The 18,083-nt window shown below is 31.1% G+C and overlaps 1 protein-coding gene across 2 annotated transcripts in view; it reads left to right on the top strand.

Moving 5' to 3' along the window:
• Positions 1-18,083, top strand: part of LOC134718839 (dymeclin-like) — a 30,776-nt gene that overhangs the window by 5,036 nt on the left and 7,657 nt on the right. For both annotated transcript variants that reach the window (XM_063581628.1, XM_063581629.1), the window contains exons 4-12: positions 8,747-8,874; positions 9,508-9,592; positions 10,257-10,382; positions 11,304-11,425; positions 12,141-12,329; positions 13,555-13,736; positions 15,362-15,487; positions 16,142-16,255; positions 17,470-17,564. In XM_063581628.1, coding sequence (XP_063437698.1) covers positions 8,747-8,874; positions 9,508-9,592; positions 10,257-10,382; positions 11,304-11,425; positions 12,141-12,329; positions 13,555-13,736; positions 15,362-15,487; positions 16,142-16,255; positions 17,470-17,564 — 1,167 coding nt within the window. The remainder of the gene's footprint in view (positions 1-8,746; positions 8,875-9,507; positions 9,593-10,256; positions 10,383-11,303; positions 11,426-12,140; positions 12,330-13,554; positions 13,737-15,361; positions 15,488-16,141; positions 16,256-17,469; positions 17,565-18,083) is intronic.

The following is an 18,083-nucleotide window of genomic DNA, read 5'->3' as shown; positions in this document are numbered from 1 at the left end:
CTTTATTTTTAATAAAGTTCAATTTACAATTTTCATAGAGGCCAAAAATGACAATTTTCAAATTAAGTGGAATTTCGATAAGAACCTTATCGAAAATCCATGAATTTAGATTGTGCCAAATGTCGGCTACAATATGACAACCCCAAAGTAAATGTTCTATAGTTTCAGGCTCTTCCTTGCAAAATGTACACAAATTACAACTAACAAGCTTCATTTTAAAACGTAAAGCATTTGTCCCTAAAATATAATGAATAATTCTATATTGAAACCAACATAACCTAGTGTTTTTTGAAACCTTGGTAACACACAAGTGTATTTTTTTCCAATTTTCTACAACTTTGTTAAGAATACCTTCCCATTTTTTTTCTGCTACAAAATCTGTAGGTAAGATTCCTTGATTTAAAATAGTATACATGTCCTTTGAGCCCTTTTCGGACTTGAAGAAAATATTAATATTAAAAGGTATAATAGCCTGATGTTTTTTTTCTCTTTCAGTGTTGATTCCAATATCTTGTAGCCACTTTTTTAGTGCTAATATAAGTCCATAAAACTGTAGAAACATGGGTTTAAAATTATACATTATTTCAAAATTTTGATATGTTAATATATTTCCATGTTCATCTAACAGGTCATTTACAGTCCATACCCCATGGTTTGCCCAATTTTTATAGTAAACGCTGACATTATCAATTTTGATATGTTCGTTATGCCATATAGATGTAGAAATGACTTCCTCAAAATAAAATGGATGTCTGAGTTTTGACATAGTTTTCCAGGCATGAAAAACTTCATCCCAAAATTTGTTTTTTGATTTTTTAGTAATTCCAAAATAAGCCAACTCTGTAAAATTTATATTTTGGGTGGAGGTAAATAATTGAATCCACTTAGATTTTGACTTTAATAATCTTCTAACCCAAGTTAGTTTTAAACCTTGTATAAAATTTCTCAAATTAATCATTTTTAGGCCCCCTCGGAAGTATTCCTGACATAGAAGGTCCCGCTTGATCTTGTCAGGCTTATCATCCCAAATGAATGAATAAATTTTACTATTAAGTTGACTTAGCATATTATCATCTGGTCCTGGGATAGACAGGAACAGATGATTAAATTTTGATATAATTAATGACTTTATAATTGTTATTTTACCAAATGGGGTAAGTGACTGTTTTGACCATTTTTGTAATATTTTTTCTATTTCTTGTATTCGAGGAGCATAATTTAGATTTAACATTCTATCTAAATCAACACAGAAAGTGATACCCAATAATTTGAAGGTACTGAAACCCCATTTCAGTCCCCACTTTACACATATTTTGTCTTGACTATGTTTTTTACTACCTATCCATATAACGTTTGTTTTGTCTAAGTTAATTTTCAGTCCTGATATCTCAGCATAGAACTGTAATATGCGGAGAGATGCATCCAGCGAGGAAGGCGACCCATCTAAAATCAGTGATGTGTCGTCTGCATATTGAGACAAGATATACTCTGAATCGTCTATCGTAATACCCTTTATCTCCTCACTACCTCTTACCAAAATGCCTAATATTTCAGCACATAGCAAGAAAAGGTAAGGAGATAAAGGATCACCCTGTCTACAGCCTCTCTCAACACGGAAAAAGTCTGACAGACAGCAGTTCTGGGTGACGGTAGATGTAATATCATTATAAAATGTTTTTATCCAGTTCATAATAGAGTCTCCAAAATTAAAATACTTCAATGTTTCAAAAAGAAAGGCCCATGATATAGAGTCAAAGGCCTTCTCAAAATCAATGAGTAATAATATACCAGGGATATCATTTTCTTCTGTAAATTGTAAAATATCATATATAAGTCTACAGTTCTCCCCAATAAATCTACCCGGGATAAAGCCTGTTTGATCAGAATCAATAATTCTGTTTAGAACTGACTTTATCCTCTCAGCAATACAACTAGAAGCTAGTTTGTATGTTGAATTCAAAAGTGTAATTGGACGCCAATTTTTTAAGAACTGTTTTGACTTGCCTTCTTTAGGAATACATGTGATAACTCCCTGCCTCTGTGTGACAGACATTTCCCCTATCTGATAAGAATAGTTTATTGACCTCAAAACAAACTTTCCAATGTCTATCCAAAATACTTTGAAAAATTCTGCAGTAAAACCATCTGACCCAGGACTTTTATTATTTTTCATCCTTTTCAAAGCTTGTGTTAATTCAGCAAAGGAAATTTTACCTTCTAATGATTCTTTTTCGATATCATTTAATTTAGATGTCAAAGATGGTAATTCCCTTGATAGGTTTACTTTTTTAAGACATTCTTGTCTTTTGTAAAGTTTCTCATAAAATATTTTTGATTGTTTTAAGATTTCTTTTTGATTTTCTACTACAGTATTTTCCTCAGTAACTAGTTTTTTAATAGTTTTATTGACAAAGTTTTGTGTTTCTAAATTACAAAAGAAATTTGTTGGCCTCTCTCCTTCTTCAATCCATTGGGTTCTTGACCTAACATATTGACCTTTAACCTTGTTCTGTCTCAAAATTCTAAGTTGACATTTTTTGGCTTCTATTTCATCAAGAGTGTCCTCTTTACTTACCTCATTTTCTAAATTTTGTATCTCCTCAGTCAGTTGGATTTCCTGTTTTGTCCTTTCTCTTTTTATAAATGTTGAATAAGAAATAGTCTTACCTCTAATCTCAAGAAGAAGGGTCTCCAACAATAATTGATCATTAATTGAAAAATCAATTTCTAAATTATCAATACAATGTAAAGCATCCCCTCTATGCACTGGAATTTTATATTGCTCGACTGTGTTAGTAATTTGTTGTTTTATTAGTTTTACATATTCAGGATCTTGAAGGAGAGAGTTATTAAATTTCCAGAGGCCTCTGCCTTTTATAAATTCATTTATTTTTAAAGTTAAAATCACTGGTGAATGATCTGACCTGTAGCTATTACCAATGTTTACATCACAAATGTCATCTATAAGGCTTTCAGAAATCAAAAAGAAATCTAATCTAGATTGTTTAAAGGGGTTTTTCCTTCTCCATGTAAACCTTTTAACATCAGGGTATATTTCTCTGAATGGGTCAACAAGATTCTTATATTCTTTAATTTCTAAAATTTTCTCTCTAGATCTTGGATTGTTTATATTTATATAGTTATGGGTATCAAGGTTGAAATTTTGAACAAGATTAAAGTCCCCACAAATAATACAGAGCTGATTTCCAAAGAAATCTATAGCTTCTGTTAATTTGTCATAGAAGCAGGGAGTATCAATATTCGGACCATAAACATTTATCAGAGTAAATCTCTTGTCTTCAATATTAAGATCCAATCCCACCAGATTGCCATCTCCGTCTTTTTTAACTTTGTGTATTTTATAGTCAAAATTATTTTTAAAAAGTATAGCAACTCCTCTTTTGTTTGAAGCAAATGAATTGAAAACACAATGGCCTTTCCATTGGTTTTTTATCAAAACTTCATCTTGTTCTATAAAGTGTGTATCCTGGAGACAATATATATTTAAGTCTTTTGAATTAAGATAATCAAAAATATCTCCCCGTTTTTCCTTCATGTGAAGTCCTTGACAGTTATAGGACATTATTTTAATGTTTTTTCCTTCCATCATAATATTTGTTCTTCAACTGTGAAGTATGATATTTGTAAAAACTAAGGAAAAAGTAGTTCATGCGAGACATCAGGACTGATTTCATAATATTTCACTTCCTGAAAAAAATACTCATATATATGCCAAATACCAGAAATCCATGTTTAGTAAAAAATATATACATAAAATAAACAAACAAAAAAGAAAAAGAAACCCATTTAAAATATATAATATGAAACTAAGATATTTCTAATCTTAATGTAGATTTATCTGTGTTCTAGGGGAGATAACTCAATTTGTTTTAGATCAAAATTAGGCCAGACTAAGTTTTGTACTGATCTACATAATAATATATACTACATCTCAATATTTAAACACCATTTCTTACAAACTTATAATTAATAAATTAGGTTTAAACATTAAATAATTGTTTAGACAAAAGAGAAGAGATCACACAAGAAGCACCTCAAAACCACAAAATGTCCATTGTTTCTATGCTTCCTTATCTGATCTGGTCAAGTTTGTCTTATATGTTTATATCACATCACTACAACATGTAAGGTGTCACTTTTCATCTTTGGATTTGAATAAGCATACACAATTTGTTAATTAACTATAATTGAGATCAAAAACTAAATATTCATTTTTAAAGCTCACCTTAAGGTATAAATTTCTATCCCCTTTCGAGTATTGAAGGTACAAAATTTACATGTTTTATTTCAATCTTAATGTTTATTTTTAAGAAATGTAGAGTCTTAATATATAAAAAAGCACCCCGCACATCCTCCAATTATTTAAATACACACTTCTTAAGGTGATCTTATAAATTCATACGCATTGAAATAGACTAAAGCATGCATTTTCTGTAATATGTAAACAACTGAACACAAAATGCGGAACGAAAGAAGCAAAAAAAACAAAACAAATCAAATTATAACATATAATACCTATATGTAAGCTAAAGCATGCATGCATTTATTCAATATAACAATAAAAGCTAAGAAAAAAAGCTAACGTATCAAATAAAACTAGTCAAACAAAATAGAGCAAAAATAAAGAAGCAAAATTTAAAATAAAATGTAAGCCAAATAAAAAAGCAACAATTTTTTTTTCTTCTTCTATACTTACTACATGAACTATCAATCTTAAGCCTGCAAATAGAAATCTAAACAATACAAATTCTTGTTTCAATGTAATATATATAATATTTTCTAGAATTCATTATTAAATTTATATCTTCTTATATTCTTAGTTAATTTATATACTCAATAGTATTATATATTATATATGACATTTTATATATATAGTAACCAGTTTTCATCTTAGAATAGTATACATGTATATACAAGTATATAAAACTGCAGAACAATAGTTATCCCCAGGTAGACCATTCTTCTGAACTATCTTTACGAGTCTCTAATGTCATGTGGGCCCCCTTTGCTCGAATTCTTGTTTGTAATTTGTCCCTTTTTCTTATTTTGTATGCATTGTGCGAAAGTAAAAATCTCTCCTCCTTCATTGAAATTGGCAGATCATCAAGTATGCATATTTTTTTCCCTTTTAAGTTGTGCGCGTTGGACATGATGAGTTGCTTATCCCCAAAATGCAGGAAACGAACAATGATAGGCTTTGGACCTTTCCCATGTGTAGGGACTCTATGTGCATTTGCGATGGGTATAGCATTAGCTTTTCTTTCATCAATATGCATGTCTTCACTGAAGAGTTTCCTTGTTATAGCATACACGTTCTCATCTTTTTTGGTGTCGTTTATACCGTATATCAGTATGTTATACTTTCTATCATGTTTTTCTTGTAAAACAGCTTGCTCTTTAAGGTCATCAATTTGCTTTTGTAACTCCATTTTTTGTTTTTCAAGTTTATCATTCTCTATGAATTGAATCTGTGCATCCATACCTTGAACACCTCTTTCGAGCTCTGTGAAATCATTACGAAGAGTGTTCAGCTCTCTGTTGGAGGTTTCGTACTTAACATTGAGCACATTTACATCAGCTTTCACCTCGTTTATCATACTTGTCAAGTTACGTTCAACTTTATTCAGCTGTGTTGAAAAGACAGTAACTTTCATATCTATTCCCATAATAAGGGTCTTCAAATCATCAAATTGTTCTTGTGATGCCATGTTGGATTATAAAAGTACAATTTTATAGTTTTATCTGACTACTCGTACTGCACTACAGTACACTCAGCACTTACATGTATGGTGTAGTTTTCTTTTATGTTGAGAATTGTATCGTTTATAATACCACTCTGGTTGTATGTTTAAAGAAAACCCTAGGTGATGCCAGGGACTGTATATATATTTTGTCTTTGTTTATTGTAATAATATAGAAAAGTAAAAAATTACTTCATTACTCGTAACGGCTTCGTTGTGCCCAGCTCATCTGCGGTGCATGGATATGTGCTTATATTGCCTAATATTGACGAGACATTATATTGTTGTATATAGTTATATAGTTATGTCAATTCATTGAAACAAAATCATCTGTACCACTTATAAAGACTCTACATCTCCGTAATATCTAAAATATCTCAAAATGTACTGCTACAAATTTTTGTTCATGGGCGCAGCCATTGGGGTCCGCTCGACTATCCGCTGGTATAAGTAGTTATACTACCGTTATCACTAGCCAGTCAACACTAAGGTTGTTAGTTCAAATCCCACTCATGTGGGTGCACTCAACTCCAATCTTAATTGACCTCAATCCATAATAAGTTACCGCCATGAAATAGCCCAAAATTGGCGTAAAAAACATAAACAATCAATCAATCATGCTAGTAAATAATGTGGGTTAAACATTAATGAAACTGCAAAGCACAACACATAAATCCTGAAATACTGTACATCAAATCCCTTTTTTTAGCTCACCTGGCCCGAAGGGCCAAGTGAGCTTTTCTCATCACTTGGCGTCCGGCGTCCGTCGGCGTCCGTCGTCGTCGTCGTCGTCCGGCGTCGTCCTGCGTCCGGCGTTAACTTTTACAAAAATCTTCTCCTCTGAAACTGCTGGGCCAAATTATTTGAAACTTGGCCACAATCATCATTGGGGTATCTAGTTTAAAAATTGTGTCCGGTGACCCCGCCAACTAACCAAGATGGCCGCCATGGCTATAAATAGAACATAGGGGTAAAATGCAGTTTATGGCTTATAACTCAAAAACCAAAGCATTTAGGGCAAATCTGACATGGGGTAATATTGTAAATCAGGTTAAGATCTATCTGCCCTGAAATTTTCAGATGAATCTGACATTCCGTTGTTAGGTTGCTGCCCCTGAATTGGTAATTTTAAGGAAATTTTGTTGTTTTTGGTTATTATCTTGAATATTATTTCAGATAGAGATAAACTGTAAAAATCAATAATGTTCAGCAAAGTAAGATCTACAAATAAGTCAAATGACCAAAATGATCAGTTGACCACTTTAGGAGTTATTGCCCTTTATAGTCAATTTTTAACCATTTTTCGTAAATCTTAGTTATCTTTTAGAAAAATCTTCTCCTCTGAAACTGCTGGGCCAAATTATTTGAAACTTGGCCACAATCATCATTGGGGTATCTAGTTTAAAAATTGTGTCCGGTGACCCCGCCAACTAGCCAAGATGACCACCATGGCTATAAATAGAACATAGGGGTAAAATGCAGTTTTTGGCTTATAACTCAAAAACCAAATAATTTAGAGAAAATCTGACATGAAGTAAAATTGTTAATCAGGTCAAGATCTATCTGCCCTGAAATTTTCAGATGAATTGGACAACCTGTTTTTGGGTTGCGGCCCCTGAATTGGTAATTTTAAGGAAATTTTGCTGTTTTTGGTTATTATATTGAATATTATTATAGATATAGGTAAACTGTAAACAGCAATAATGTTCAGCAAGGTCAGATTTACAAATAAGTCAACATGACCAAAATGGTCAGTTGACCTCTTTAGGAGTTATTGCCCTTTAAAGTCAATTTTTAACCATTTTTCGTAAATTTTATATATCTTTTACTAAAATCTTCTTCTCTGAAACTGCTGTGCCAAATTGATCCAAACTTGGCCACAATCATCTTTGGGGTTTCTTGTTTAAAAAATGTGTCCAGTGACCTGGCCATCAAACCAAGATGGCCGCCACGGCTAAAAATAGAACATAGGGGTAAAATGCAGTTTTTGGCTTATAACTCAAAAACCAAATAATTTAGAGAAAATCTGACATGAAGTAAAATTGTTAATCAGGTCAAGATCTATCTGGCCTGAAATTTTCAGATGAATTGGACAACCTGTTTTTGGGTTGCGGCCCCTGAATTGGTAATTTTAAGGAAATTTTGCTGTTTTATATTGAATATTATTATAGATATAGGTAAACTGTAAACAGCAATAATGTTCAGCAAAGTAAGATCTACAAATAAGTCAACATGAACGAAATGGTCAATTGACCCCTGTAGGAGTTATTGACCTTTGTAGTCAATTTTCAATCTGCTTCCTTTGTTTAATATTCACATAGACCAAGGTGAGCGACACAGGCTCTTTAGAGCCTCTAGTTATAATTCTTAAGTTCACATTAATATTTATACCTTTCAAGCAGAAGTTGTAATAAGTTATATTCTTGATTTTCTTACTTTTATAATGTAGTTATTCAAGATAGACTTAACACTGCTTGTGAAATTAATGGAAATAATCTGTCACAAAAATAAGTTGGTTTCCAGTATGCAATAAATACCAACATGCAACCAACAACAGTCATAAACATTTTTTTTAACTGGGACCTGATTTAAATTGCCTCTTTAAATATGTGGAGGTGGTTGTGAACATTAAAATCTTGGTAGCTACAATAACCATGATAGCATGTTGATAGAAATAAAAGTACTCAATTGAATTCAAAGTCACATGAAAATATATATTACAGCTGATTTCCTAAGGCTTGCAAAGTAAAACTTTGTTTGGCTTGCTTGCTTTGTTTTTTTCAATTGTTTAAACAAGCTTTGGAAGTAAGATTGACATCTTTAAAACATTTATATAGGTAAAGTAAAACCTGTATAAAACATATTTGAATTTAATTGGGTATTATCCTAATGATTGTACAATATACAAACAAAGCAAGCAAGCTAACCAAAGTTTTGTTCTACATGCATTAGGAAATTAGCTGTAAATCTTTTTTATCTTTCAGTAACATATTCACCTGGCAGACTTATAATGCCCTGTTTATTATCAGAAGTCTATGTAAATATTTTGTGGAACATTTGAGTGAAGAACTCATCATTCAACAGTTTGAAGCCAGGCCACCCAACATGGACGGTAGGGTTTTAGTTTTTGAAGTTTGTGGTTTTAATAAATAGCATATGTTGTTTTCATTGTCCATGATTTTATAGAATAGACAGACAATACAAAAACACCATTAAAACAAAGAAATCAGATTTAGATGAATTGAAGATGAGAAGAAATATTACCATAAAAAAATATATCTTAAAAATCTAGATAACCAAGGGAGATAACCTAGTCTATGTTTAATGTTTAATAGGATAAGAGAAAAATACAATTACACACATTAAGTAATAAGTAGGGTCAACAGATCAAATTTTGAAATGCATTTATTATCTTTTTTACTTGAGTACCAAAATATTTCAATGTTCAGCTATAACTTGTATTTTTGTTTTGTAATTAATATACTCTGATTTACAATCACACTTACATACTTAAGTTATAATTGTGTTTTGTCTCTAATGTCTGTGTAACATTTATTTCACATTCTGAAAATTTAGCAATAAATATCATAGCAGCAAAATCAAAATATGTCATCGATCCATATGCCAAAATTTTACATCATCAAAATTTAACCTTTATTGTTTAAAACTGACAAAATATCACTAGATTAAATCAGTTTGATTTGCAGTATTATATCTATTTGTATTTATACAATAATTTTAACAGGATATGTGGAAGCAGATGAAGTTGGACCCCTAACAGAAGAACTGATGAATTCATTAGTAGAATTATTGGTAGATGTACCTGTAGTGTAAGTCTTTATCTTTTAGCAAGTTCCCATCCTTAAAAAAATTGTCGGGAAAACATTGAATGCTTGTGTTGATCACTAATCTTAGCACTGAGTTGAAGCCAGTTTAATGGCTGAAGGAAGTAAGAGAACCTACAGAGAACCAACAACCTTCCTGGTCAATTATATATATAATTATGATCTGAGTCAATTATTATTATTATTATTACATAGCTTTTATATATCGCCTATCTACTAAACATAATACTCTAAGCGCTTAACATATAAAATTGAAGGAAAATATATATCACAATGCATACAATAATAGCAAGCCACTAGAGGGGTGTTCAAACTCAAATCCTTTGTGTTAACCAGCTTTATATGAACTACTAGTACTAGAACTAAGGCCACACAGACATTGATATCACCTTCATACATACTACAAATATATGATTATTGTAGACAGGTTCCAAACTTTTACTGTTCAAGTTTCCTTTAAAGTGAGAACAATGTTAAAGTTCAAACTTTTATCATAACGAAAAAAGACATCACTTGTCATCAAAATCTTCAGGTAATATACTAAAGCTTTATATAGAGGCACTCTCATTAAATGAGATAGCTAGATATTTGTTTATGCATGACAGTTATTTATTTTGACGACTATAATAATCAATGGGTTCTTTTACAGGAGTTTTACATATGCCCTACACTTAGAAGCTCTGAACACGCTACTGGTATTATTGTCTATACAGATGTTCCAGCCACAATCTGCCAGTAAATTTATTACATACAAGTACATAATGGAGGGAAGATGGTAGGTTTATATAAGTATCAGACATACAGTGTAATTATTATTATTCAATGGAATTTCACCAATTTTTATGGATTTCGTGTGTACCAAGAATTGATATCAACCAATTACAAATTGTCTCTATGAATGTATGCCAACTTAGGCAAAACCATGAAATCAAATTTCCTCAAAGTTTTACTCAATCTACCAAAAATTAGATCTTACGGAAAAAAAAAAATTCACAAGTTTAAGAAGTAATGTCATTTCAGACACTGTCATGTTAGTTGCACAGAATTTGTTAACAAAATTATGGTCAGATGTTGAATATTTCACTGCTATTAACTTATTGGAATTTTGCTACCTATCCCCAACTATATATGATTTTTGAGTAGAGCAAAGACTTCAACTTAGAGTCAGTAGAGTGTGTCTGATATATAGATTAGTTAATCATTCTTATATGTATAAGGTTATGAACAAACAAAAGGATATTTCAACTACATTCAAATGTTTTAAGTCCTCTGATATTTGCAATCTAGTTGTTAAGCATCACTTGGAAATAATTGACATAAAAAGTAGAACAAATTAAATTACCAAAGCAAAGAAACTTAAATTTCGTTTAAACTTTTGAAAAAGTGACAAAGAGCTAATTGAAACTGGGAAATATACATAAAAATCTCTGAAATCAAAGAATACATACTATGTCAATTTCTATAAGTTTGGTTGAATATCAAATTTGTTTCTTTTTCAAATATGAAATTAGTACTTAAAAGGATCCTGATGAAAGTATATTCAACACACTTGTGTTAATTTCATGTTTATTGCATTTGATTATTTCCTATAATGCTGATTCCATCAATACATATACATACTGTAGGAACCTTAATTTTAGTACAGAAAAAGTTATGGCAACTGAGGTTGATGTAAGAGACTTTTATATCTTTCTAGTTCTATCCATGCCTGTTTATTGGTTAAAGCATTGTTACGGAATTATACTGTACAGCAGAAATGTCCTCCAGAATTATATAAACACACGTCAGATGCTAACAGTATGGTTGCTTCTGTGGCAGGTAAGAGTTATTTCCCCTCTTAAGTAAATCTAGAAAAAAACCATTATGTTTTAGAAATAAAGCAAAATTATCAGTGCATTTTGAAAATAAAAATATCGTTCTACCTTGTGTCTTTATAAAATACACAAGAAAAAATCAGAGGTATCTTTACAAAGCTTCAAGTTTTATAACAACATTTAAAAAATATTTGTATGTAAAACCCAAGATAATTTACAATCAACATTTGAAAATTAAGAAACAGTTTGTATTTAGTGTCTTTGTATATTTTAATTGCACATACCATGTGACATCAAATATAAGTGTAATGAATGAAGTTATGCATATGCAATATGTTATAGAGAAAGTTTAATAACATAAATTTAGCACTACCTAAGTAATTGAGTCCTCTGGTGGGAAATTGTTTCATTGCCAATCCCTACAGAATCTTTTCATGTCTGACGATGTCTCATAACACCATAGAATTAATGGAACTTCTATCAATCCACATGCTGTCCATGTGAATGACAAAAGTTAAAACAAGACAATGGGATATTTAAAAGAAACAATTTGAAAGATTTGAAAATATGTTGGTTTTTCCATTACATGATCTGAATATGAAATGTGCTCTTACACTAAGTCACAGTCAAATAAAAACTATATAAAAAACATGATACTCAATTAATTATGTGAATGAAAATGTGCCTGTACATTTAAATGATTATAATTCTATTTTCAGCAAGTTTGTGGTCAGTTATGACATTAGGAATGGCAAACAAAACTGAGAAAACCGAGGCAGAATATCATGAGACATTATTAGCCAATCAGAGCCTGTTATTTCTGTTAGTGCTGTCCAACCATTGTACAACAGAGTTTAGTTTGAACAACCCATACAGAGAGGCTTTGTGTTCATTTACTAACTCACAAGGTAGGTGTTGTAAATACGGCGTGAACACAACGCGGGAACGTCACTTATGTCTTATATTGTAACGTCAAGACTGTGTGACGTGTTCACTTGTATACTTGGGCATTATATAGATCGATTACATTATTAGAACATGCAACGTTTTATTCCTTAATTCACGTATTCCCGACAGTAGGAGACATACTCAAATGATTCCTCATAAAAGGCATTATTATTGATTGATTGTTGATGTTAAGTACAACTATTAGCACATTTGGTAATATTATGGTCAATTGGGAAAAAACACCTACCTTCAGAGGGTTAACTTGCAATCTTAGTTAATAATGTTAATAAAACCAACTTTACTGCATCTCACCCAATAATGGTTCTTCTGTCATGCTCAATACTGTGTTTTTTTTCAAAATTAAAAACTTACGCAAACACTCTTCCATGAAGTGGAGTTGTATCTCACTACAAGAATGTTAGTATGCTAGTGAAAAACATATAGGTAAAAAAATCTTGAACCAACACCCTAAATAACTAGAATTTGCCCTTAGAAACAGAGACAAATGTTAATAGACAATGTGGGTTATATGCAAATGTCAATGAGACTTCAATTCAATAACACAAAGACATCGAAATATGAAGAAAGAGTTTATATTCAACAATATACAGAAGTCTTAGTTTAAAAAAAAAATAGGTTGGGTCTTAAGAATGTTCCCAAGTCTGGAGAAATATTGAATAAAATGAACCTAAAAAGAAAACAAAATGTTAAGATATATTTGTACAAGAAATTTATTATGCAATTGTTCAATATTGGACTAAAAATTTAGAAATTTAATACAATTCAGGATATGCAAATAATGCAAGCAAGTTAACATGGTTAAGATGATTTTTATGTCCCACCACGATAGTAGAGAGGCATTATGTTTTCTGGTCTGTGGCTCCGTTCGTCCGTCTGTGCGTCCGTCCGTTCGTCCTTTCAGGTTAAAGTTTTTGGTCAAGGTAGTTTTTGATGAAGCTGAAGTCCAATCAACTTGAAACTTAATACACTTGTTGCTTATGATATGATCTTTCTAATTTTAAAGCCAAATTAGACTTTTGGACACATTCTTGTTTTTTTAACTAATTGCATTAAAAAGTTCTTAAAAACAAAAGTATTGCAAAAATTCCATACTTTCTAGTGTAACAATCAACACCCACTGACAAGTAAATCTTTACATTATATTATATATTATATCTTTTACAGATCAGTCTACTCCTAGTCCAACCCAAGTAGCAGCCACATTTAAGTTTGACTTTACAGATCTGTATAATAGTTTGTGTTTATCGTTACGAGATGACCAGTCCACATTGCTGTTGTATTTATTGATACATCAGAATGCTTCCATGAAGGCTTTCATATTGTCTAGAACAAACATTGATCAATTAGTAAGTGGGAGTCATTTTATAAAAAAAACACCAAGAAGATGTGGTATGATTGCCAATGAGACAACTATCATACCATAGTTTCAATGAAGTGGATGTAAATAATTATAGGCAACCATACAGCCTTCAACACTGAGAAAATCACAAACCAGATTCTAGTAATCAGCTATAAAAGACCTTGATTTGAAAAAGTGAAACAATTCAAACTAGAAAACAAACTGCAAATTTTGTATCAAAACAATTCATGAGAAACAAATATGACAGAGATACGGCAATCACTGAACTTCATGCTGTTGACTAATGTAGTATATTTTGAATGGGATGCAATTTTGCCCATAATGGTTGAGTAAAATGAATTAAACCACTTTGATTTGACAAAAATGTTTCAGGCATCTGGAATTCCATCAATTTATGTAAATATAGAAATAAGAAGATATGGTATTATTTACCAAATGACAAGGGTTTCCTTTTCATCAATTTTATTTTAACCTCCTTTTTCATCACAGTTTTCTTTTCCTCACCAAAGTGAGAGAAAAAAAAGGCAATGGTCCCAGCATGTGCTTATTAAGAATGACTATGAAGCACCCCTTCAAAACATGTCTAATAGAATTGTAAAATTCTTAAATGTGACATCTGACACCACAATATCATTTAATAATACAATCATTTATGAATTAGTTATTTTTTTTGTAGCCAATATCTATATTGAAATTCTATCAGCTGATTATTGATTTTCTGTCAAAATCACAATTGTTGACTGCTCAGGGTATAAGTTCAAGAAATCTGAAAATATAAGCGAAATAGACTAACACACCTTTTATATCTTTTTTTGTCAAATTCGGTACTGAATTTTAATCGCCATGATTTTAAATTTTTGCAAAATATGATGACTGCTCACAGAAACTGTTCCAATACCATAGTCAAAAGAAGCTGTAGGTCACCCTACAACCTACATATAAAGTTTAGGCTGCATAGATAAAAGAAGATGTGGTATGAGTGCCAATAAGACAACCTACTCATCCAAACAACAATTTGTAAAAATAAACCATTAAAGGTCAAAGTACTGTGTTCAACATGTAGCCTTGGTTCACACCAAATATTAAGGTGACAAACATGCATCTATTAAGATAATGAGAAGTTGTTTAATTGCCTATTAGACAACTATCCTCCAGAGTTCATTTACATGAAAGTGGCAGAAAGAAAAAAAGATTGTATATGAGGCCACATTTAAAAGAATGTCTGTTTCCCCTCCCCTGTGTCTACCCTTTGTAAACAGACCAGGAAGGCAGGTTTTTTTTTTTTTTTTTTTTAACTGGATGTGATTGTCATAGCATGGTCACATGAATGGTTTGACTTGTCCAGTCCAGGCCATTTATCAGTTGTTTGTGCTCAATTTGAGTGTATTTATTTGGATTATCAATCCTTCTGCTTTCAAGCACTTTTCAAAAATGGAAACATTATTTTCAGGAAAAAAATAAATTCGATTTTTTTTGTGGAAAATAATTTTTTGACCAGGGGGCTTATTTTTTACCCAGGTGGGGGGAGGGGAAACAAACATATTTTTAATTTTGGCCTGAGCTTTAAAAAAGTGATGTAATTTTTTCAGCAATATCCCTTACTTTTTGCAGGTGATGCCGATCCTTAAGATATTATACCATGCCCAGGACAGGAACTCTCATCACATCTATATGGCATTGATAATACTTCTGGTTCTTAGTGAGGATGAAGTCTTCAACAAAGCTGTTCATGAAATTGTAAGCAAATGGTAGTATTTTTAGCAATTATATTTTTTGTAGAAAGTTTCACACTTAGAATTGACAATCTCATTCTAAAACTTTAGGACTGTAAATTCAGAAATTATGGGAACGTTTTTATTATTAGGGAAAAAATGATAAAGGGTTATAATCTCTGACAATAATTTAAACTAGTGTTATGAAATTTTTAAATGAATTTCTCAATATCACAAAAATTGAAATCGCATTTTAGTCTATTAACCTGATGAAATCACAATAATAAATGCATGCAATAACTTCTGAATTTACAGTATTTTTCAGTCAATTCAATGGCAAATGGTATGAATGAATAAATATAATAATATTGTCTAAACTATTTAATTAAGAATTTTACATTTATACATTTTATACAATATCATACATGTCATATAAACACTATAAGTCTATTTTTTTATTGCATAAATAAAACAATTTTTTTAATGATATGCATGAAAACACTATGCAAATGAGACAGTTATGGAATTTCACTTCTCCAAGAAATCGACCACTCCTCCTCCAAAATCCTAGATAAGGTCTTGCAAGACCTCAAACTGAGAAAAAAAATTAAGAGATTGTGTGTGGTATATTTACATGTGTTAAGTGTTTACGATCTGTGATTTTTTTTTTCCATTAAAGATATTACGAGATATCCCTTGGTTTAAAGACAGACATCTGACAGAGATATCACTGGGTGGATTGTTAATTGTTGTGGTCATTAGAACAATACAGTATAATTTAACAAGGATGAGGGTAAGTTAATGATAAATTCGACAATTACTGGTAGTGGAAATTTATTTATATTTTAGTCAATAAAATTGAGAATGGAAATGGTAAATATGTCAAATAACAACAACTGGACCAAAGAGCAGACCAATGCCGGAGGCCACCAATGAGCCTTCAATGCAGCAAGAAAATCCTGCTGTCTGAGAAAGACCTCCGCTGGCCTTTAAATATTTTTTTGTTAACTTGTTAAGAAAAAATGGACGTCATACTAAACTCCAAAACATATAAATGAACTAAAATAAGTAAGTAAGTAAGTAATTATTTATTATAGTGACATGTGTATCACAACATACATTTATACAATTATATACATAGCACTTTGATATTTACACCAAGCCCATTGGACCTTTATGTCACTTTAGCAATAAAATATTATATCCGAAAACGTTAAAGTTTACAAAATAAAAATACGGAATTAGACGTAAAGTTTTTTTCTTTCTATGAATGAAAGCTAAATTTACAAAATAACAAAACAAAACATTCAAAACCAACATATGCCATGGAATCTCTGCCAGCTTAGATTGTGGATTTGATTTTACAAAGGTGTTTTTTGTGTTGTTGAATCAACAAAAAGGGATATTTGCAAGAATTGATGATACATGTATTTTTATTCTTATGTAAAACTTTTTGTAATTTTTTGGAGAAGCATAAGGGGAGATAATTCAAATCTTGAAAAGATAGTTAAATCAGACAAATTAATTTGTATGAATATATAAAAAATTCAAATAAACAATAAATACTTGTGTACTGTGGATTCATTATTATTCATTGGATACCAATTTTCGTGGCTTTTGTGGGTACAGTTGAACAACAAAATTAAAAGTTCAAAGAATGACTAATGTTTTTAAAGCTTATATGCAGACTTCGCCAAAACCACAAAAATCAAATATCCATGAACATGTAAGTTTACCTTCATCCACGAAAATTTGTACCCACGAAAAATAGGTAAATCCACAGTATTACCCCTGTTGATATCTTCCTCTATAATCATTGCAATTATTATTACAAATTTGATTGTTGCCTGCAAACAAAAAAGTTTACAAGAGTTCTCGTGCTTCTTAATTTTTTTTCTTCAACATATTGTCAATATCTTTTTTAGAGTTTTGACATATTTCAATTTTTGAATACATTTCCTATAAAGGCTTAGATGTAACAATTATATATGTATTTGTATTTTGTAGGATAAGTACTTGCATACTAATTGTCTGGCAGCATTGGCCAATATGTCTGCTCAGTTTACAGATCTCCATCCATATGTATCACAGAGACTTATAAAGTAAGCTCGAGATATCGTAAAATGTTGTAAATTATTTTTGTAAAGACCTCTTTTAGATGGTACCTAACACTACAGGGAGATAGCTCTGTAAAATCAGCTAAACGTTTTAATTACATTGTGTTGTTAAGGGAATATTAAGCTTCTTAATGATCAAAATTAGTGTTTGTCAAACTGCTATATAACCAGTGTAACTTTACTGATAAAATGGTTGGTTCAAATTTTTTGAAATTTTTATATTTTTGTCAAAGGGTCAAAGTAAACACTTTGTCAAAATTTCAGGAAAATTAAATGAGCCAAATTAGTTTTGGCGAAAGTGTTGGGTACCACCTTAACATGTCCGTATACAATTACTCTACACTAAGCTTTGAGTCTCAGTTAGAACTGCCGTAGAAGGATTTTAATTAGCAAACAGATATGTTCTTATATGCCATTGCATAATCTTGCTAGCCTATTTACAATTTAGGGCTGTCAGACTGACTTTGCAGTTATGTTATGTCACAATCAAATTAGGTATAAGGG

The sequence above is a fragment of the Mytilus trossulus genome, chromosome 5 (genome assembly GCF_036588685.1).
Source record: "Mytilus trossulus isolate FHL-02 chromosome 5, PNRI_Mtr1.1.1.hap1, whole genome shotgun sequence".
NCBI lineage: Eukaryota > Metazoa > Mollusca > Bivalvia > Mytilida > Mytilidae > Mytilus > Mytilus trossulus.
This window is presented reverse-complemented; position numbering and strand designations above follow the sequence as displayed.